The 23442-nt window shown below is 41.3% G+C and overlaps 1 protein-coding gene across 1 annotated transcript in view; it reads right to left on the bottom strand.

Moving 5' to 3' along the window:
- Positions 1-2294: 2294 nt before the first annotated feature.
- Positions 2295-23442, bottom strand: part of ldhba (lactate dehydrogenase Ba) — a 37838-nt gene continuing 16690 nt past the window's right edge. Inside the window, exons 7-8 of the mRNA XM_061913196.1 lie at positions 16203-16326; positions 2295-2913 (exon numbers count right to left, since the gene is read on the bottom strand). Coding sequence (XP_061769180.1) covers positions 2746-2913; positions 16203-16326 — 292 coding nt within the window. The 3' untranslated portion in view covers positions 2295-2745. The remainder of the gene's footprint in view (positions 2914-16202; positions 16327-23442) is intronic.

Genomic DNA, 23442 nt, shown 5'->3' with positions numbered 1-23442 from the left:
TACAGACATATTTTTAATTTTTTTCACATTCCATTCAAATATATTTTTTAAATACAAAATAAATCATAAGTGGTACGATTATTATATTAACACATTTAAAAAAATAAATAAATATATGATAGGATATACTTTTGTTTATCCCACAATGGGAAATTACCTTGTTGCAGTGCAGGTTTTTACATACAGTAACAGGAGAAAAGAATAATGAAAAACAAAACAATAGTATTGTCAAGACTTGAACTTGGATGTGGATGGTTTTCCCGAGGTGCCAAGCGAATGGAGTGGAAACGGTGTGAAGGTAGAGAGATCTTTTTTTATTTTACACTATAACTAAAAACAGGAACAAACAAAAGCCGCACACAATGGCGGTACAAAAACTTGGCTATTAAACAAAAGACTAGCACAAAGGCAATTAACTATAAACACAAAACAAAACACTTGCACTGTGGCATGAATAATGACAAAACTTACTTGGAACAAAACGAGAACGGGACATGGATCATTGGCATGGATTACAAGGTGCATAGCAGGTTATCGAGGGTGTGAAGGACGTGATGCTGCCAGGCTGGCTACCTGATAACTGTGGCTTAAGTAATACTATGGTGATTGGTGAAAACAGGTGCGTGACCTGGGGACAAGGTGAAAACTAATTAGTTGGCATGGTAATAATACAAACCAGGAATTGCAAAAACAGGACCTGAGTGTCCAAAAAACAAAACATAATCACACAGACATGACAAGTATGAAATAGTACATATTGCTCACTAATATGTGTAGATCCATCCATCCATTTCCTACCGCTTGTCCCTTTTGGGGTCGCTAGGGGTGCTGGAGACTATCTCAGCTGCATTCGGATGGAAGGCAGTGTACACCATGGACAAGTCGCCACCTCATCACAGGGCCAGCACAGATAGACAGACAACATTCACACTCACATTCACACACTAGGGACCATTTAGTGTTGCCAATCAACCTATCCCCAAGTGTATGTCTTTGGAGGTGTGAGGAAGCCGGAGTACCAGGAGAGAACCCCTGCAGTCACGGGGAGAACATGCAAACTCCACATGCACTAACCCCTGTTAAACCATGAACACCAAAAAAAAAGATCACAGTAATCACATAAGTGCGCTGTAAAGTCTTATAGCTGTGAGTAGAAAGGACCTGCGGTAGCGCTCCTTCTTGCACTGTGGATATATACTGTATAACAATGATACTGATAATACAGTATAATTTTAGTTTGTGGACATTTGTATACCAGTTAAACACAATTTAACCGTACAGTATTACACAATATGCATGAGTATTGTAGGTTAATGTGGTTATTATAACTATATATATGCATATGTAGATAAATGGATGGACAGATTTGGATTGAAATGCCATTCATTATTTCACTATCCGTGGATCTAATAGTATTTTTGAAATGATAGATGGATAGATAGATAGATAGATGGACCGATCGATCGATCGATCATTAGATATTGATTGCTTATTTGATTTTGTTGCTGTTTGTCAAGGTTCCATTGTAATTAATCTGAGAAGAAGCACCATAGGTCCCAAACTGTGTTTCTTCTGAGTGAAAAAAACCCAACAGCAGCACCGGTATAGCTCGGTTGGTAGAGTGGCCGTGCCAGCAGCTTGAGGGTTGCAGGTTTGATTCCCGCTTCCGCCATCCTAGCTTTGAGTCACTAGAGAAAAGCGCCTTATAAAAATATAATTCACTTCAATTCACTTCACTTCACTGTCAACAACAACAACAGCTCCTCTGCCACAGCCACAGGAGTCAGTTTGGCCTTTGCTTGGGGAAACACTACAATCTAGTTTACACCTACAAGAGAGCAGTTAAAAGGGCCAGAAGAGGTCGATTTCACCTCGCCAACCACAGCAAATGTAGACTTGGTCCACAAAAATGTGACATTTGATAAGTAAAAAGTAAAACACATGACTTACTGTACTTATAAACACCTAAACACATGCTGTACACTATCATTCACAATCACTCTTTCATGCGTTGTGTACATACATGTAGTACCATTAGGCGGTAGTGAAACACCCTTTTTATTCACAAATAGCTTGAATATGAATATTAAAAACCAAACAAAAATAATACAAATAAAAATAGTTAACTGATTTCAGCCAGCTGACAAAAAATATTGATGTAATAGTCTGTCCATTTTCTACCGCTTGTAAGATACACATTTTAAGTCCTGATTCAAAAATCATGGATGAATTGTATGCGGTAACAGTGACTATGAATTATAAACTGTGTCATTCCAGAGAAGAGTGCTTTGCCAGGTGTTTGAATAAATTTATTGACTGCTTCCATCACAGACTCGGACAATTACAACTTGTGCACTTTCAAGTTCTTTTATACTAACCTACATGTGCTCTGGAAATGCTGCTTCGTAAGACACAAAGGCAACATGAGGAAAACTGTTTGGGTTCCTTCTGGATGGATCAGCTTCTCTATTTGTTTCACATTAAATGCAGGAATTTAATCAAATACACACATTAAATCATTAGTTTTGGTTGTGCTTGAATCTGGGGTAAACAGCAAAAACACTACAGTATTTCTTCGATTTACTAGTTGTTTGGGAGAAAATGTGCTTAATACTTGAATCTTGTCATGGTTAAAACAACACTGGTTTTGTGCTTTTACAGAATTATCGCAGTTGGACACAGAGGAATGACGTAAAATGATCATATTGTGCAAACTGGGTCCGGATCACGGTGGTCTACCGAAGTTCACACATCCTTGAGGTCCCTCTGGATGCCCCACAGAGTGTCGGCGCTCCTTTTCAGCTGTGACACCTCGGCCTCAGTGAGGGTCACGTTAATGACGCTGCTCACGCCGCTGCTGTTCAGAATGCAGGGCAGGGACAGGAAGACCTCCTCCCCGATGCCATGCATGCCCTTTGGTAAACAGACATGCACACTTAGAGCCTCATGAACTCAGGTCCAAATAAGAAGTGCTGTACAGCATGTGCAAACTCTAAAACTGTGTGTATGATTAATGGGCGTGTCACATGTGCTCTACTAAGTACAATCGATAACAAGTGCAAAAGTGGTGCAGACCGACACATTTAAATGAACTTTATGCGTGTATACAGGCGGTCAGCATGGAAACACTCATTTCATTACACATTCATGGCATCGTATGGTCAGACATGTGACGTTTTGTTATGTGGCGGAACATGCCGCACACAAAGATAAAATGTGTATGTCCATCTTCCCTGGGCTATATTGAAGTGTGTTCTAGACCAGGGATAGGGAACCTATGGCTCTCGAGCCAGCTCGTTTGATGACTGCATCTGGCTCTCAGATAAATCTTAGCTGGCATTGCTTAACACAATAAGTAATGAATAATTCCGCTGGTAATCACAGAGTTAAAAACAAAGTTCAAAATATAAAACATTTTCATGCACTTTAATCCATCCATCCGTTTTCGACCGCACCTGTTCAATAAGTCGCATTAAAGGTAAAAGGTATTATATTTATTATTGGTTAGCTTCAGAATGGCAATGTTATTAAAAAAAACAAGAGACTAATTACACTCTAAAAATGTTGGTCTTACTTAAAAATGCACACATTTAGTTGTATTCAGCGTTATCAAATATTGTATGGCTCTCATGGAAATAGATTTTAAAATATTTGTCTTTCATGGCTCTCTCAGCCAAAAAGGTTCCCGACCCCTGTTCTAGACCAATGGTGTCAAACTATTTTTAATTGAGGGCCACATTGCAGTATGGCTGCCTTCAAAAGGGCTGCTTGTAACAGTGAATATGTATAATTATAAATGTATCATTGCCTTATGATATTACTTCACAATTGCTTATGCATTTGATTATTACATTGCTTTGAAACCATGAGTCAGATAATTCACATGCAAGCAGATATATAGGTATTCATTCTTATCCTTACAAAATATTGCAATGCAGGATATATTCAATATTTGTTGCATGAAGTGAAAAGGACCAGCAAGTTTCAGGCAGTACATACATTGAAAAAAATGGAAAGATCGATTACATTTAGTTTGAAAGATTAAAGGGAACCTGCCCTTTTGGGGGGGATTTTGCCTATCGTTCACAATTATTATGAAAGACATGACAACAAATGTACTTTTTTACATTCAAATAAAAGTCCGCTTACAGCGGAGCCCATGAGAGGTCCTCTATTCCGCGCACAAAACCCAATAAAAAACTTCCAAAAAGAGCCAACAATACTCCATTTACATTTTGTGACTTAAATATTAACCTAGTATTAGTGATATTGTTATTATAAGTGCTAACACTGACAAACTATTTATAGCTGCGCTGTGATCACAAGTTTGCGTGCCTATGTTGACATGATCAGCTGCTTCACCGCTTCCTTGCTCATCAAACTTTATTCTAGGTCATTAATCACGCCTCTCACCTGAATAGTAGAAGGATGAAGATGTATTCAAACAAGTTGGTACACTTCGACAGCCAATTATGGCCAGGCAAATGGCAAGAACGACACGGAAAGACCCTTGATTCCACCCCCTTTTCTTTGCGAGGATTATGAATCATTCTTCATCTAAATGGGAATATATGAACATCCTAGCAGTCGGCTTCCTAATGACAGCAGACCTTTTACAGTAAGTGTTGTGTTATTACGTTTGTTGGTTCTTATAAATTCTGCAGTGGGCACTAATAAGTGAACGTCATGACACGTTTTTTTAATTAATGTGCCACGTATGCTTAAAATGATCAAAATAAGTACTTGTTACATGTTATTATGAATGTGCCCGTTACTACATTACATATATAATTACATCGTGGTTATACAACTTTAATGGAGGTTTTTCTATACAAGTACAACCCATTTACCATTTTCTGAAGGTTTGTATATTTGTGTAACTGTCCCTTTTTGATTGATTGATTGAAACTTTTATTAGTAGATTGCACAGTACAGTACATATTCCGTACAATTGACCACTAAATGGTAACAGCCTAATAAGTTTTTCAACTTGTTTAAGTCGGGGTCTATGTTAATCAATTCATGGTATCTTTAGTTCTGCAGATTGGAGATAATTTCTGTTAAGGTATTAAATATTTTTACTATTTAATTCTATTTCATATGTGTCGTTTGGGAAGCTAAAATGTGTTACTGTAAGTTGTTTTAACCGTTGCTATGGTTACGGTTGCTATGGTTACGTTTCCGCCGGCAGGTAAAAGAGTGAAAGTGTTTAGAGAGCTCCGGCATTAACGAGCAACGTAGCTTCGTTGATACTGAACAGGGGATAGTTCACCGCGGTTGCAGCTTGGAGAAATAACTACTCGGGAGAGCGAGTGTGGGAACATTAGAGAGAGTTTAGCTGTGTGCTATCGTGGCTACATCACTGGGAGGGACTTGGACAACGCGAGGTTGGAGTGTTAATTGCACGTGCTCACGGACTAGTCGACAGAGAGGTGACCCACGAAGAGGCTGGTTCTCCTCTCGCTCCAGACTGGACTCAGGAGGTGAGCTAAAGGAAGCACGGCCCTCTCCAACGCCCCCCTTTTCTATCCAGCAGTTTCCACTCACCTCACCCCACCCCTATTTTTTACATCTTTTTTTCCAAATGGTTCAAGAAAGACCACTACAAATGAGCAATATTTTGCACTGTTATACAACTTAATAAATCAAACTGATGACATATACTGTAGTTTACTTCATCTCTTTTTTTCAACTGAAAATGTTTTGCTCTGATTAGGGGGTACTTGCCACATTAGAGTGATCAAAGAGCCGCATGCGGCTCCGGAGCCGCGGGTTGCCGACCCCTGACACAGGCCTATGTATGACTCAAAGTCATATAACTTGGTTTCTTGCGCAATCGGCACCCATGTTAACTACCAAACCGTGACTTAAAAGGGTTGGCCCACTTAAATTTCCAAACCGTAACATAAAAGGGTTGGCTTAACAGTTATTAAGGAACGATGCAATCGCCGCCAATGTTAATTCCCTAACCGTGACTTAAATGGTTGGCGGCACAGTGCGCATGGGCTGCCCGGCGCCCGGGAAGCGCATCGCTAATGTTGCCGAAGGGTACAGTACGCATGGGCAGCCGGGCAGACCATCGCTAATATTGCCGCCAACCATTTAAGTCACGGTTAGGGAATTAACATTGGCGCCGAAGATTGCGATCGCTTTGGCCCCACGGCCTCTAATCATTCGCTTTACCAGATAAAACTGCACATTCTCGAGCCTGCTGCCCTGGGGACACTTCGGATGGAACCAGCTACTAGATGGTTCGATTAGTCTTTCGCCCCTATACCCAGATCCATCCATCTTCTTCCGCTTATCCGAGGTCGGGTCGCGGGGGCAACAGCCTAAGCAGGGAAACCCAGACTTCCCTCTCCCCAGCCACTTCGTCCAGCTCTTCCCGGGGAATCCCGAGGCGTTCCCAGGCCAGCCGGGAGACATAGTCTTCCCAACGTGTCCTGGGTCTTCCCCGTGGCCTCCTACCGGTTGGACGTGCCCTAAACACCTCCCTAGGGAGGCGTTCGGATGGCATCCTGACCAGATGCCCGAACCACCTCATCTGGCTCCTCTCGATGTGAAGGAGCAGCGGCTTTACTTTGAGTTCCTCCCAGATGGCAGAGCTTCTCACCCTATCTCTAAGGGAGAGCCCCGCCACACGGCGAAGGAAACTCATTTCGGCCGCTTGTACTCGTGATCTTATCCTTTCGGTCATGACCCAAAGCTCATGACCATAGGTGAGGATGGGAACGTAGATCGACCGGTAAATTGAGAGCTTTGCCTTCCGGCTCAGCTCCTTCTTCACCACAACGGATCGGTACAACGTCTGCCAATCCAGAGGTACCGCCCCCGATGTCCACACGATGCTGCAGAGTCTTGTCAACCAAGACAGCCCAACAGCATCCAGAGCCTTAAAGAACTCCGGGCGGAGCTCATCCACCCCTGGGGCCTTGCCACCGAGGAGTTTTTTAACTACCTCAGCGACCTCAGCCCCAGAAATAGGAAAGTCCACCACAGATTCCCCAGGCACTGCTTCCTCATAGGAAGACGTGTTGGTGGGATTGAGGAGGTCTTCGAAGTATTCCTTCCACCTATCCACAACATCCGCAGTTGAGGTCAGCAGAACACCATCCGCACCATACACGGTGTTGATAGTGCACTGTTTCCCCTTCCTGAGGCGGCGGACGGTGGTCCAGAATCGCTTCGAAGCCGTCCGGAAGTCGTTTTCTATGGCTTCCCTGAACTCCTCCCATGTCCGAGTTTTTGCCTCCGTGACTGCTGAAGCTGCACACCGCTTGGCCTGTCGGTACCTGTCCACTGCCTCCGGAGTCCTATGAGCCAAAAGGACCCGATAGGACTCCTTCTTCAGCTTGACGGGATCCCTCACCGCTGGTGTCCACCAAGGGGTTTTAGGATTGCCGCCCCGACAGGCACCAACTACCTTGCGGCCACAGCTCCGATCAGCCGCCTCGACAATAGAGGTGCGGAACATGGTCCACTCGGACTCAATGTCCAGCACCTCCCTCGTGACATATTCAAAGTTCTTCCGGAGGTGGGAATTGAAAAATTCTCTGACAGGAGACTCTGCCAGACGTTCCCAGCAGACCCTCACAATGTGTTTGGGCCTCCCAGGTCTGTCCGGCATCCTCCCCCACCATCGCAGCCGACTCACCACCAGGTGGTGATCGGTTGAAAGCTCCGCCCCTCTCTTTACCCGAGTGTCCAAAACATAAGGCCGCAAATCCGATGACACAACTACAAAGTCTATCATGGAACTGCGGCCTAGGGTGTCCTGGTGCCAAGTGTACATATGGACACCCTTATGTTTGAACATGGTGTTTGTTATGGACAAACTGTGACGAGCACAAAAGTCCGATAAAAAAACACCACTCGGGTTCAGATCCGGGCGGCACTTCTTCCCAATCACGCCTCTCCAGGTTTCACTGTCGTTGCCAACGTGAGCGTTGAAGTCCCCCAGTAAGACAAGGGAATCACCCGGTGGAGCACTTTCCAGTACTCCCTCGAGTGCTCCCAAAAAGGGTGGGTACTCTGAACTGCTGTTTGGTGCGTAAGCACAAACAACAGTCAGGACCCGTCCCCCCACCCGAAGGCGGAGGGAGGCTACCCTTTCGTCCACCGGGTTGAACTCCAACGTGCAGGCTATACCCAGATCGTACGACCGATTTGCATGTCAGACCATCGCTAATGTTGCCGGAAGCCAGGGTACGCATGGGCTGCCTGGCGGCCGGGCAGACCGCTTTTACCACTTATTACAGGAAATTCATTAAGGATTCAGCTCTTTGTAGTAATGATGGGTCCGTCAACACCGATGCATCGGCGCAAGCGCCGAGCTCATTAAGCAAAACCGTGTCGGTGCGCGCACCGCTTTTCGAAAGTCACGTGACCCATCGTGAGCTGTTTCGGTCACGTGACCGATATGCGAACTGTGTCGCACTGACGCCTGCGCGCCAAACTGTGTTTATAAGGAAGCGCATCCGTCAACGAGATGCTGCTGCCAAAAGAATCGCCGCACTTCTGTCGTTGGTCATTTGTAATTTATCGTCGTCGGAGATCATTTCCGCCATGTGGGAATATTTTGATCACATAACGGAAAAAAAGGTATTTGTGTTCATTTCCTTGTCGTTTCATCCTGTTCTCTCTCAGTTTCTACTCAATCTGTTACTAGGGCTGTAACGGTACTTGATTTTGTGTTGAACCGTTTCGGTAGCTCAGTTGGTAGAGTGGAGGGCTGTAAATGCTCATGCTGATTTCCTTAGGGCACTGGTTCAAATCCAGCTCGAAGGATCACTCATTACATTTTACCAAGAATTGATTAACGTGGACCTCGACTTAAACAAGTTGAAAAACTTATCTGGGTGTTACCATTTAGTGGTCGCTTGTACAAAATATGTACTGTACTGTGCAATCTACTAATAAAAGCTTCAATCAATCAATCAATAGTGCGTATTAAGAGCGCATGTAAAAAAATACAATTAAAAAAATTTAAAAAATTCCCAGTCCACAAGTATTCTCATTCACAACACGTTCTCTTAGATTTCCTTGTTATGATACATGTTCACATCATTTATTGACTGTATCTAAAAAAGATAAAAATATATTTTTATTTAAATGAAGATATGAAATAATCCTAAATGAAATACAATGACTTGGTTTATATTATTGTATATACTAGGTCATAAAATCAGTGTCAGTTGAGTCGGTCCATAGGTTGCCTGTAGGGATTTTTAATGTCCAGCAGATATCAGTATTTAGTGACACAGTATTGACACAGTATCAATACAGTTTTGCAATGTGTCAAAACGATACATGATGCCTCATCAACCTAACACTACTTTGAAGTTCTACATTTAATCAGGTGGTGTCTTCTGCTAAGGCATCTATTGATGTCATGAACAATTACTCCATCCAGTTAGTCTGAATTATCACACAAGTCATGAAATTTCAAAGCCTTTATGGCACTGAACATTTTTAGACTTCTTTACTATCAAAGACTTTTTGAAGAATCAATCAAAACCATCAGTCAAATCCAGTATGCAATGTCACCTTTCAACAGAACTTAGTTTCATCCTGTTACTCTAATACAGGGGTCGGGAACCTTTTTGGCTGAGAGAGCCATGAAAGCCAAAGATTTTAAAATGTACTTCCGTGACAGCCATATAATATTTTTTAACACTGAATACAAATAAATGCCTTTTTAATTAATAACAATATTTTTAGAGTACATTAAGTCTCCTATTATATCAAAAGCTAACCAATAATAAATAAAATATTTCTTACCAATAATGCGACTTCTTGAACAGGTGCGGAAGGAAATGGATGGATGGATTAAAATGCATGAGAATGTTTTATATTTTGAATGTTATTTTTAACACTGTGATTACCAGCAGAATTATCCATCCATTTACTACCGCTTATTCCCTTTAGGGTGGCGGGGGGCGCTGGTGCCTATCTCAGCTACAATCGGGCGGAAGACGGTGTACACCCTGTACAAGTCGCCACCTCATTGCAGACCAGCAGAATTATTCATTACTTATTGTGTTAATAAGCAATGTCAGCTAAGATTTATCTGAGAGCCAGATACAGTCATCAAAAGAGCCGCATCTGGCTTTAGAGATATAGGTCCCCTACCCCTGCTCTAATATGTTTCTTAAGGAGTCAGTTAAATTAGAACAAGTTTTTTCTGCTTTGAGTGTTTCAGAGTTGGACATGTGTTTTACTGAGGTGGCTAACTATGATGCGTGCAGTTTATCAAAGCAACAAACAAACAATCGGAAAATCCCCGTTACTGAGGAGGCTAACCATGATGCGTGCAGTTTATCAAAGCAACAATCAAACAATCGGAACATTCCCGTCGTATCAATTCCTATATATGGTCGTAATTATACTGAATGCACTGGGCATAATAAACACAACATTATTAATATTGCTACTACGGATAATTTGATCAAAAATTCCCTAAAACAGCCCACTACCTATAATATAGGTTTTTTAAACATAAGATCATTGTCTCCCAAAACGTTGTTAGTTAATGATATCATCAGAGACAACAATCTTAACGTCATCGGTCTCAGTGAAACCTGGCTTAAACCAAACGACTTTTTTGCGCTAAATGAGGCATGTCCTCCTAACTTTACACATGCGCATATTGCCCGTCCGCTTAAAAGGGGTGGGGGGGTCGCACTAATATACAACGAAAACTTTAACCTTAGTCCTAACATAAATAATAAATATAAATCGTTTGAGGTGCTTACTATGAGGTCTGTCACACCGCTGCCTCTACACCTGGCTGTTATCTACCGCCCCCCAGGGCCCTGTTCGGACTTTATCAATGAATTCTCAGAGTTCGTTGCTGATCTAGTGACACACGCCGATAATATAATCATAATGGGGGACTTTAATATCCATATGAATACCCCATCGGACCCACCGTGCGTAGCGCTCCAGACTATAATTGATAGCTGTGGTCTCACACAAATAATAAATGAACCCACGCATCGCAACGGTAATACGATAGACCTAGTGCTTGTCAGGGGTATCACCGCTTCCAAAGTTACGATACTCCCGTATACTAAAGTATTGTCCGATCATTACCTTATAAAATTCGAGGTTCAGACGCATGTTCGTCAAACTAATAATAATAATAACTGCTATAGCAGCCGCAACATTAATACGGCTACAACGACAACTCTTGCTGACCTACTGCCCTCGGTAATGGCACCATTCCCAAAGTATGTGGGCTCTATTGATAACCTCACTAACAACTTTAACGACGCCCTGCGCGAAACCATTGATAACATAGCACCGCTAAAGTTAAAAAAGGCTCCAAAAAAGCGCACCCCGTGGTTTACAGAAGAAACTAGAGCTCAGAAATTATTATGCAGAAAGCTGGAACGCAAATGGCGCACGACTAAACTTGAGGTGCACCATCAAGCATTTAGTGATGGTTTAATAACTTATAAACGCATGCTTACCTTAGCTAAAGCTAATTATTACTCAAATCTCATCCTCCGTAATAAAAACGATCCTAAATTTTTGTTTAGTACGGTAGCATCGCTAACCCAACAAGGGACTCCTTCCAGTAGCTCCACCCACTCAGCTGATGACTTTATGCAATTCTTTAGTAAGAAAATTGAAGTCATTAGAAAGGAGATTAAAGACAATGCGTCCCAGCTACAACGGGGTTCTATTAACACTGACACGATTGTATATACGGCGGATACTGCCCTCCAAAATAGTTTCTCTCGTTTTGAGGAAATAACATTAGAGGAATTGTTACAACGTGTAAATGGAATAAAACAAACAACATGTTTACTTGACCCTCTTCCTGGGAAACTGATCAAGGAGCTCTTTGTATTATTAGGTCCATCAGTGCTAAATATTATAAACTTATCACTTTCCTCGGGCACTGTTCCCCTAGCATTCAAAAAAGCGGTTATTCATCCTCTTCTTAAAAGACCTAACCTCGATCCTGACCTCATGGTAAACTACCGACCGGTGTCTCACCTTCCCTTTATTTCAAAAATCCTCGAAAAAATTGTTGCGGAGCAGTTAAATGAACACTTAGCGTCTAACAATCTATGTGAAACCTTTCAATCCGGTTTCAGGGCAAATCACTCGACGGAGACAGCCCTCGCAAAAATGACTAATGATCTATTGCTAACGATGGATTCTGATGCGTCATCTATGTTGCTGCTCCTCGATCTTAGCGCTGCTTTCGATACCGTCGATCATAATATTTTATTAGAACGTATCAAAACACGAATTGGTATGTCAGACTTAGCCCTGTCTTGGTTTAACTCTTATCTTACTGATAGGATGCAGTGTGTCTCCCATAACAATGTGACCTCGGACTACGCTAAGGTAACGTGTGGAGTTCCCCAGGGTTCGGTCCTTGGCCCTGCACTCTTCAGCATCTACATGCTGCCGCTAGGTGACATCATACGCAAATACGGTGTTAGCTTTCATTGTTATGCTGATGACACCCAACTCTACATGCCCCTAAAGCTGACCAACACGCCGGATTGTAGTCAGCTGGAGGCGTGTCTTAATGAAATTAAACAATGGATGTCCGCTAACTTTTTGCAACTCAACGCCAAAAAAACGGAAATGCTGATTATCGGTCCTGCTAGACACCGAACTCTATTTAATAATACAACTCTAACATTTGACAACCAAACAATTAAACAAGGCGACACGGTAAAGAATCTGGGTATTAGTGTTGGCCCTGCGATGAGGTGGCGACTTGTCCAGGGTGTACCCTGCCTTCCGCCCGATTGTAGCTGAGATAGGCGCCAGCGCCCCCCGCGACCCCAAAAGGGAATAAGCGGTAGAAAATGGATGGATGGATCTTCGACCCAACTCTCTCCTTTGAGGCACACATTAAAAGCGTTACTAAAACGGCCTTCTTTCATCTCCGTAATATCGCTAAAATTCGCTCCATTCTGTCCACTAAAGACGCTGAGATCATTATCCATGCGTTTGTTACGTCTCGCCTCGACTACTGTAACGTATTATTTTCGGGTCTCCCCATGTCTAGCATTAAAAGATTACAGTTGGTACAAAATGCGGCTGCTAGACTTTTGACAAGAACAAGAAAGTTTGATCACATTACGCCTGTACTGGCTCACCTGCACTGGCTTCCTGTGCACTTAAGATGTGACTTTAAGGTTTTACTACTTACGTATAAAATACTACACGGTCTAGCTCCATCCTATCTTGCCGATTGTATTGTACCATATGTCCCGGCAAGAAATCTGCGTTCAAAGGACTCCGGCTTGTTAGTGATTCCCAAAGCCCAAAAAAAGTCTGCGGGCTATAGAGCGTTTTCCGTTCGGGCTCCAGTACTCTGGAATGCCCTCCCGGTAACAGTTCGAGATGCCACCTCAGTAGAAGCATTTAAGTCTCACCTTAAAACTCATTTGTATACTGTAGCCTTTAAATAGACTCCTTTTTTAGACCAGTTGATCTGCTGTTTCTTTTATTTTTCTTCTATGTCCCACTCTCCCCTGTGGAGGGGGTCCGGTCCGATCCGGTGGCCATGTACTGCTTGCCTGTGTATCGGCTGGGGACATCTCTGCGCTGCTGATCCGCCTCGACATCTCTGCGCTGCTGATCCGCCTCCGCTTGGGATGGTTTTCTGCTGGCTCCGCTGTGAACGGGACTCTCGCTGCTGAGTTGGACCCGCTTTGGACTGGACTCTCGCGACTGTGTTGGATCCATTGTGGATTGAACTTTCACAGTATCATGTTAGACCCGCTTGACATCCATTGCTTTCCTCCTCTCTAAGGTTCTCATAATCATTATTGTCACAGACGTCCCACTGGATCATTATTGTCACCGATGTCCGACTGGGTGTGAGTTTTCCTTGCCCTTATGTGGGCCTACCGAGGATGTCGTGGTGGTTTGTGCAGCCCTTTGAGACACTAGTGATTTAGGGCTATATAAGTAAACATTGATTGATTGATTGATCTGGGAGATTGACACAGGCATTTAACTTTTCCACACACCATCCTGAATCACGGTTTCCATCGTAGTGCATGTTAACTACCAAACCGTAACTTAAAAGGGTTGGCTGAACTGCTATTAAGGTACGACGCTATCTGGCTCCATGTTGACTACAGAACCGTAACATAACAGTGATGGTTGAACTGCTATTAAGTATGTCGTAACCGATATCTGTGTTGACTACCAAAATTGTGACATAAAAGGATTGGCTGGACTGCTGTTAAGGTACGACCTAATCGGCGCCCATGTCAAGTACTGAACCGCAATTTAAAAGGATTATAAACATCTTTTAAAGGTACTATGCAATTGGTGCCCATGTTCACCACCGAACCGTAACTTAAAAGGGTTGGCTGAACAACGATAAGGAAAAAAGGTACAGTGATGTACCATCCATCCATCCATTTTCTACCGCTTATTCCCTTTTGGGCTCGCGGGGGGCGATGGCGCCTATCTCAGCTACAATCGGGCGGAAGGCGGGGTACACCCTGGACAAGTCGCCACCTCATCGCAGGGCCAACACAGATAGACAGACAACATTCACACACACATTCACACACTAAGGCCAATTTAATGTTGCCAATCAACCTATCCCCAGGTGCATGTCTTTGGAAGTGGGAGGAAGCCGGAGTACCCGGAGGGAACCCACGCATTCACGGGGAGAACATGCAAACTCCACACAGAAAGATCCCGAGCCTAGATTTGAACCCAGGACTGCAGGACCTTCGTATTGTGAGGCAGACGCACTAACCCCTCTGCCACCGTGAAGCCCAGTGATGTACCGCGGGTGAAAATTTTTTCAATTCAAGTACCCCCTAATCAGAGCAAATCTTTTTTGGGTTGAAAAAAGAGATAAAGAAGTAAAATACAGCACTATGTCATCAGTTTCTGATTTATTAAATTGTATAACAATGCACAATATTGCTCATTTGACGTGCTCTTTCTTGAACTGTTTGGAAAAAAATATATAAAAATAACTAAAAACTTGTTGAAAAATAAACTACTGATTCAATTATGAATAAAGATTTCTACACATAGAAGTAATCAACAACTTAAAGTGCCCTCTTTGGGGATTGTAATAGAGATCCAGCTGGATTAATGAACTTAATTCTAAACATTTCTTCACAAAAAATAAATCTTTAACATCAATATTTATGGAACATGTCAACAAAAAATCTAGCTGTCAACACTGAATATTGCATTGTTGTATTTCTTTTCACAGTTTATGAACTTACATTCATATTTTGTTGAAGTATTGTTCAATAAATATTTTTATGAAGGATTTTTGATTTGTTTCAAATTTTTAGAATATCTTTGAAAGATCTCACGTACCCCTCGGCATACCTTCAAGTACCCCCAGGGGTACGCGTACCCCCATTTGAGAACCACTGACCTAGGCTTCTAGGCCACATTCCAAGCGGCCCAAAAAAATATTGTCGCGGGCCAATAAAATGATGTGGCGGAACCACATAAAATGATGTGCTGGGCCTTTAGTTTGACACCTGTGATTTAGACAACAGAATCTATTCCTAGCACATCAAAGGTGTGTTGTGGGAGGCACTAAGGTGTTGTGCTGCTTCGTCTGGATCATTCTAGATGGAAGTAAAGTAGCATATTAGACAGTCTATATAGACATGTAATAAGGGGGAGGGGCTCATGCAAGGGTTGATGTCACCCAAAAGGGTGCGGGGTTTAGACCATATGACTATAGTTACCATTTTTAGCTCAAAATCACCTAAGTAATATCCGGTAGCCATTTTTGCAGTCCCAAACACATCCGCCATTTCTTAAGTCTCCGTTTTTACACTTATCCATTCTGAATTTATTTCATCCATCTATTCATGTTCTAGATAATCTTACTTACCTCATCATATAAAATAAAATTTACTTCACTATTTATTATTTCTTTTTATTGTTATTAATTATGGAGTATATCGTGAATAAATTGAGAACAGGAAGTGAACAAAAGTTTTGGCAACTGCTATGTAAAGGAAAAGGGGTAGGTTTGAATAAGCTTTACTTCTTCCTACTCCTTTTTGAACATGATGAATAGAGAAACTGGAAATTGTGATCCATCATTTTGTATGCATGCATGTTCGAAATAAACACAAACTCAACTGAACTCCATATCCAAATAATGTTGTATCATCCATACTCAAGGATTTGCCTAGATTCCAAATCTATTGAGTGTATCTGACCTTGACCATGGTGGAAACCGGGTGAACGCGGCTCATGTTCCTGACGATGCTCTCCGTCAGGTCTGCCACGCTCAAGCCGATGGCCCAGTTGGTGTAACCCTTCAGCTTTATGACTTCGTAGGCGCTTAAAAAAAAAAAAAAAGTACAGAATGTATATTTGGATATTTCGCTAAGTATACACTAATCCATTGAATTAACATGTATTCGATATGATGGTGGTGTTAACAAAATTAGAACACATGTCGACAAAAAATTGACCCATTTTCCATAGAAATGACCCCCCTGGGGGCTAAATTTGACAAAAATGGGACAGGCTTAAACAAGTTGCTGTTACGGCGGGTGGGTTCGCAGCTTACTGCGGGGTTCGCTACCCCGGGATTGAGAAGGACCACTCCGGACAAGGCGTGCAGGTAGGAACATGGTTTAATCTTAAAAAACACGTACCAAAAAAACAAAAACAAACAGAAGGGAAAACGTGCCGATCGCACGTGAAACTAAGGTACAAACTAGCACAGGAAGCATAAATCAAGAGCCAAGAAATATCAATGTAACCTGTTGCGTGCAGCAAACAATGAAGCCAGGACGAGTGTGGCGAGAGAGGTGAATAAATAGCTCTCTGATTAGTGGTCGACAACAGGTGAGCATGCCGACCACTAACCAGAGGCAGGCGAACCCAATTAATCCCCATGGAAACTAAAACAAACCCAGAGGTGCACAAACAGGAACTAAGAGAGTCCAAAACTAACAGAAAATAACAAAACATTATCGGGCCACGGATCACGACAGTTGCATTGCAGGGTAGAAACTTTGTAACCAATAGATGTACACTGATACCTTAGAAAGCGTTCTGTGTCGCAGGTTGTGTGCTGTTTTGTTGTAATCAAAAAATATATTTTTAACATTGTAACGAATTCAATCGAGTATGGGGGTCCTTGGCATTTATGTTGCTATGGTGACTGCCACAAAAGAAGCTAATATCAATGACGTAACTGGAAGAAAGTTCGCTAAAAGCTGAATCCAAATCTATAGCTCTTGCGGCATACCGCAAGGATCAACACTGGGGCCACAATGCTTCAATTTCTTTAACAGGGCCGGGATCCAGGGGCGCCAAACTTGTTTTTATTGAGGGCCACATCGCAATTATAACTGCCTTCAGAAGGTAAAATTAACTTAGATGGCAGACCACATTAAATGACGTGATGGACCACAATAAATAATATGGCGGGCCACGTTAATTGACCTGACGGACCAAGTTAAATGACATGGCAGATGAGGCCACGTCAATGAGGGGAAAAAAAACCCTAAATGACGTGATGGACCACACTGAATGATGTGGCAAACTACAAACCCTGTTTTCATATGAGTTGGGAGATTGTGTTAGATGTAAATATAAACAGAATACAATGACTTGCAAATCATTTTCGACCCATATTCAGTTGAATATGCTACAAAGACAACATATTTAATGTTCAAACTCATAAACATTTTTTTGTTTGCAAATAATCATTAACTTTAGAATTTGATTCCAGCAACACGTGACAAAAAAGTTGGGAAAGGTGACAATAAATACTGATAAAGTTGAGGAATGCTCATCTAACACTTATTTGGAACATCCCACAGGTGTGTAGGCTAATTGGGAACAGGTGGGTGCCAGGATTGGGTATAAAAGCAGCTTCCATGAAATGCTAAGTAATTCACAAACAAGGATGGGGCGAGGGTCACCAATTTGTAAGCAAATTGTCGAACAGTTTTAGAACAACATTTCTCAACGACCTATAGCAAGGAATTTAGGGATTTTACCATCTACGGTCCGTAAAATCATGAAAAGGTTCAGAGAATCTGGAGAAATCACTGCACGTAAGCGATGATATTACGGACTTTTGATCCCTCAGGCGGTACTGCATCAAAAACCGACATCAATCTCTAAAGGATATCACCACATGGGCTCAGGAACACTTCATAATACCACAGTCAGTAACTACAGTTGGTTGCTACATCTGTACGTGCAAGTAAAACTCTGCTATGCAAAGCAAAACCCATTTATCAACAACACTAAGGAACGTCGCTGGCTTCGCTGGGCCCGAGCTCATCTAAGATGGACTGATGCAAAGTGGAAAAGTGTTTTGTGGTGTGACGAGTTCACATTTCAAATTATATTTGGAAACTGTGGACGTGGCGTCCTCCGGAGCAAAGAGGAAAATAACCATCCGGATTGTTTTGGGCGTAAAGTTCAAAAGCCAGCATCTTGGGGGTATGGGGGTGCATTAGTGCCAGAGGCATAGGTAACTTACACATCTGTGAAAGCACCATTAATGCTGAATGGTCCATACAGGTTTTGGAGCAACATATGTTATCATCCAAGCAATGTTATCATGGACGCCAATGCTGAATTCAGCAAGACAATGCCAAGCCACGTGTTACAACAGCGTGGTTTCGTAGTTAAAGAGTGCGGGTACTTTCCTGGCCCACCTGCAGTCCAGACCTGTCTCCCATCAAAAATGTGTGGCGCATTATGAAGCGTAAAATACGACAGCGGAGACCCCGAACTGTTGAACGACTGAAGCTCTACATAAAACAAGAATGAGAAAGAATTCCACTTTCAAATTTTCAACAATTAGTTTCCTCAATTCCCAAACGTTTATTGAGTGTTGATAAAAGAAAAGGTGATGTAACACAGTGGTGAACATGCCCTTTCCCAACTACTTTGGCAGGTGTTGCAGCCATGAAATTCTAAGTTAATTGTTATTTGCAAAAAAAAAAAATTTTATGAGTTTGAACATCAAATAGCTTGTCTTTGTAGTGCATTCAACTGAATATGGGTTGAAAAGGATTTGTATTCCGTTTATATTTACATCTAACACAATTTCCCAACTCATATGGAAATGGGGTTTGTACATTAAATGGCATGTCAGGCAATGACGGACCACCTTAAATGGCGTGGTAAACCTCATTGAATTACATGACGGGACACATAAATTACATGGCGGACCACATAAATGATGTGACGGACCACTTAAAAGGACGTGATAGGCCACATTAAATGACTTGTCAGGCCACATAAAATGATGTGACAGACCAGGTTAAATGATAAATGGGTTGTACTTGTATAGCGCTTTTCTACCTTCAAGGTACTCAAAGCGCTTTGACACTACTTCCACATTTACCCATTCACCCACACATTCACACACTGACGGAGGGAGCGGCCATGCAAGGCGCCAACCAGCACCCATCAGGAGCAAGGGTGAAGTGTCTTGCTCAGGACACAACGGACGTGACGAGGTTGGTTCCAGGTGGGATTTGAACCAGGGACCCTCGGGTTACGCACGGCCACTCTCCCACTGCGCCACGCCGTCCATATGGCGGGCCACATTAACTGATGTGACGGACCACTTCAAATGATATGGGGGGCCACGTTAAACGATGTGACAGACCACATTAAATTATATGGCGGGCCATTTTATATGATGTGACAGACCAGATTAAACGACATGATGGACCACATTGAAACACAGGGAGGACCAGGTTAAATTAAGTGACAGACCACATTAAATGACGTAAAGGACCACCTTAAATGACATGACGAATGGCGGGACGGACCACATTAAATTATGTGGCATACTACATTAGATGGCAGAGCAGGCCATATCAAAAGATATGACACACCACTTAAATGATATGGTGGGCCACATTAAATGAGGTGACGGACCACCTTAACCAAAATGGCGGAACACATTAAAAGATATGGCAGGCCAGAGCTAATGATGTGGCAGACATGGCAAGCCATGTCAATGAAGTGACGGATCACATTACATTTTGTACCAGATCACATTGTTACGTGCGGGGGGGCAATATGATGCCGGAGGTCGTCTTTTCAAGATGCAGAGGGATGTCAGGAAGTGGCTTGCAGGTGAGAAGAAATTATTTATTCTATTAGCAGATAAAATATGCTGCGCGGTCCTCACGGCACGGAAAACAAAAGGGTGGCCAAAATATGCTACTACCAAAATACAGACGAGGAGCGTAAACAAGAGCGTAACTTGTTGCTTGGGAGCAAACAAGACCACCAGGCCGAGTGAAGCCAGGGCATAGACTAAATAGTTCTCTGATTAGTGCCCCGGCAACAGGTGAGCGTCCACAACACTATTCAGAGGCAGGTGAGTGTAATCTGCCGTCATGGCTACCAAAAGAAGCAAAGGTGCACAAAACAGTAACTAAGAGAGTCCACAACTAACAAAACATAACTAAACAAGACATGGTCCGGACCACGGGTAGTGACACACATTAAAAAAAATGAAAGACCACCTTAAATGATGTGGCACCAGGGTTTCAGAGGTTAAACGAAAATGCATGTGAATGCGAAGCACAGTGTGCTGGTAATTGCATAAGTGAGTATTGGATGCTTTGAATATGCATTGCTGCAGACAGATTGCATTAAACCCACCACAGCTGCAAGTAGCAAATCCCACGGGGCCATCTTAACTCAAACTGTCATCACTGATTGGCCTCAGACTGCAAAAACACTCTCAGCCTTCCCACTGACAGACAGCAACACTAAACATAATCCATTCATGTATTGATTGTCTATGAATAACATGGTATTATTTACTGCCTGCCTTATTGTGTCCAACATGGCATTAGTTGACAGTGCATCAGTTACTCTTTTAGAAAATAATTTTTCATTATTTTGTTGAGTGTTAAAAATGTTAGAGACCTGCTGTACAACAATAATTTATCGTTATACATATATTTGAACAACAATAGAAACACAGCACTTTTGTTTTTTCTGTCATTTGCAGTGAGCTGAACCCAAAGGTTTTTAAAAAAAATCACAAAAGTACACAATTACACAAAAGGTATATTTTTCTCGATATTACTATTGTATATTATATATATTTTAATATGGTTAGTTAGCACTTCTTCTTTGCCGAGATAATCCATCCACCTCACAGGTGTGGCATATCAAGATGCTTAATTACTGGGCAGGTGTGCCTTACTTAGACTGGCCACAATAAGAAGACCTCCCCGAAATGTGTTGGGGTAATATTTTTTTGGAGTGTAAAGCGCTTTGAGTACCTTGAAGGTAGAAAAGCGCTATACAAGTACAACCCATGTAACCCATGTAATAACTATATATATATATATATATATATATATATATATATATATATATATATATATATATATATATATATCAGGGTTGCGAATCTTTGGGTGTCCCACGATTCGATTCAATTTCGATTCTTGGGGTCGCGATTCGATTATATATCTTTTTTTTTTTTTTTCGATTCAACGCAATTCTCGATTCAAAAACGATATTTTTCCGATTCAAAACGATTCTGTATTCATTCAATACATAGGATTTCCGCAGAATCTACTCCAGTCTGCTGACATGCTAGCAGAGTAGTAGATTTTTTTAAAAAAGCTTTTATAATTGTAAAGGACATTGTTTTATCAACTGATTGTTATAATGTAAATTTGTTTTAACTATTAAATAAACCAAAATTATGACTTATTTTATCTTTGTAAAAACATTGGACACAGTCTTTTGTCAAGCTTATGAGATGCAATGCAAGTGGAAGCCGCAGTGACACTATTGTTCTTTTTTTTTTTTCTATTAATGTCAAATGATAATGTCAATGAGGGATTTTTAATCACTGCTATGCTGAAATTATAACTAATATTGATACTGTTGTTGATAATATTCATTTTTGTTTCACTACTTTTGGTTTGTGTCTCCTCTCAATTGCTTTGTTTATTGCAGTTCTGAGTGTTGCTGGGTCAGGTTCGGTTTTGGAATTGGATTGCATTGTTATGGTATTGCTGTGTAGTCCTAACCTGTTTACTTCCCTCACTACCTCCCTGAGGTTTTTTAATCATCATTTTGATTTTTTTATGTTAATTGGACGTTTTTTAATAATATTTACGAAGTTCAATGAGCAGGTTGTGTTCTGTGTGACAAATGTGTTGAATTTTGTACTGGTTGACTATGGAAGGTTGTTTGGATTGGGTCATAGAGGTAAATGCTGTACTTTAATTATTTGAAAGTTCAACTAATGACAGAATTACTTTCGTTGGCCATCAGATGGTGGTAGAATGGGAGCAACCAGACCAATGACACATAATATGGGTGCACCGCTCCTGGTCAAATTGATTATTGTAGTAAAACTCGTGCCATATCACGGGCCTAATTAAAGACGCTTGCGGGCCCTAATTTGGAAACCCCTGGGCTAATTTATGTTTTTTTCTTTGCTGATGGCTAAATCATAGAATGGATTAAGCAAAGAAATCAAACAACGTACTAATGTGATCCTCTTTAATAAACTGTTCAAACACAAAGTGTTTACAAAGTAAAAGGAAGAAGAATACTGCTAAACATCTTCAAACTTTTTTAAAAAGGAAAACATTTTATTCATTAAGGGTGAATAAAAAGATCAATGACTTTTCTGTTTTGTTTGATCAGCTGTTTTACTGCCGTGTTACAGACACCGATTGGAAACAATTAAGGTATGTAAATAAACATTTACAAAGTATTTCTATGTAATTATCTCATTTCACAAAGTACCGGTTTATATTTTCACTTTATAATCCGGTGTGGCTAATATATGAAAAAAAAATGTATTCTGAAATTTAATGAGTGCGGATGATATACTGGTGCGGCATATAGTCCCAACAATACAATAAACAGAATTTGACATTAAATAATTAAATGACATATTTAATAACATTTATGTATTTAATTAAATTATAAATAATTAATTACATATTTAAGTAAGTAGTTAAAGATGTATTCATCCATTTGATTTTGTTCCATTTGGCCCTCCATAGTCAAATTACCTATTCATTTTTAGAAATAAAATCGAACGCAGGACCTTCTCGCTGTGAGGCACAGGTTCTATCCACTGCTCCACCGTGCTGCCCTGCTCATAAGAACTGTATGTTTTAATTGGTTTTACCCTTTAAAATTGTCTTTAATCATATTTTTTTCATATTGTTTTTATATTTTTTTGATATGTATTTATTTCTTGTTTTTTTTTTTATTCAGTCATTGGTGGAGCTCAGGATAGTATTTAAACATTGTTTTTAATATTGTTGTGCAGCACTTTGGAAACATTTTGCTGTTTAAATGTGCTATATAAATAAAGTGGATTGGATTGGATTGAATAAGAAGTTAGAAAGAGGGGAATTCTCAAAAGGCATGTTGGATTAATGGACACATGGACTCATCCTTTCCCACAAAGAA

Source organism: Nerophis ophidion, linkage group LG10, assembly GCF_033978795.1.
Source record: "Nerophis ophidion isolate RoL-2023_Sa linkage group LG10, RoL_Noph_v1.0, whole genome shotgun sequence".
NCBI lineage: Eukaryota > Metazoa > Chordata > Actinopteri > Syngnathiformes > Syngnathidae > Nerophis > Nerophis ophidion.
The sequence above is the reverse complement of the archived record's forward strand: the minus strand, read 5'-3'. Positions and strand labels throughout refer to the sequence as shown.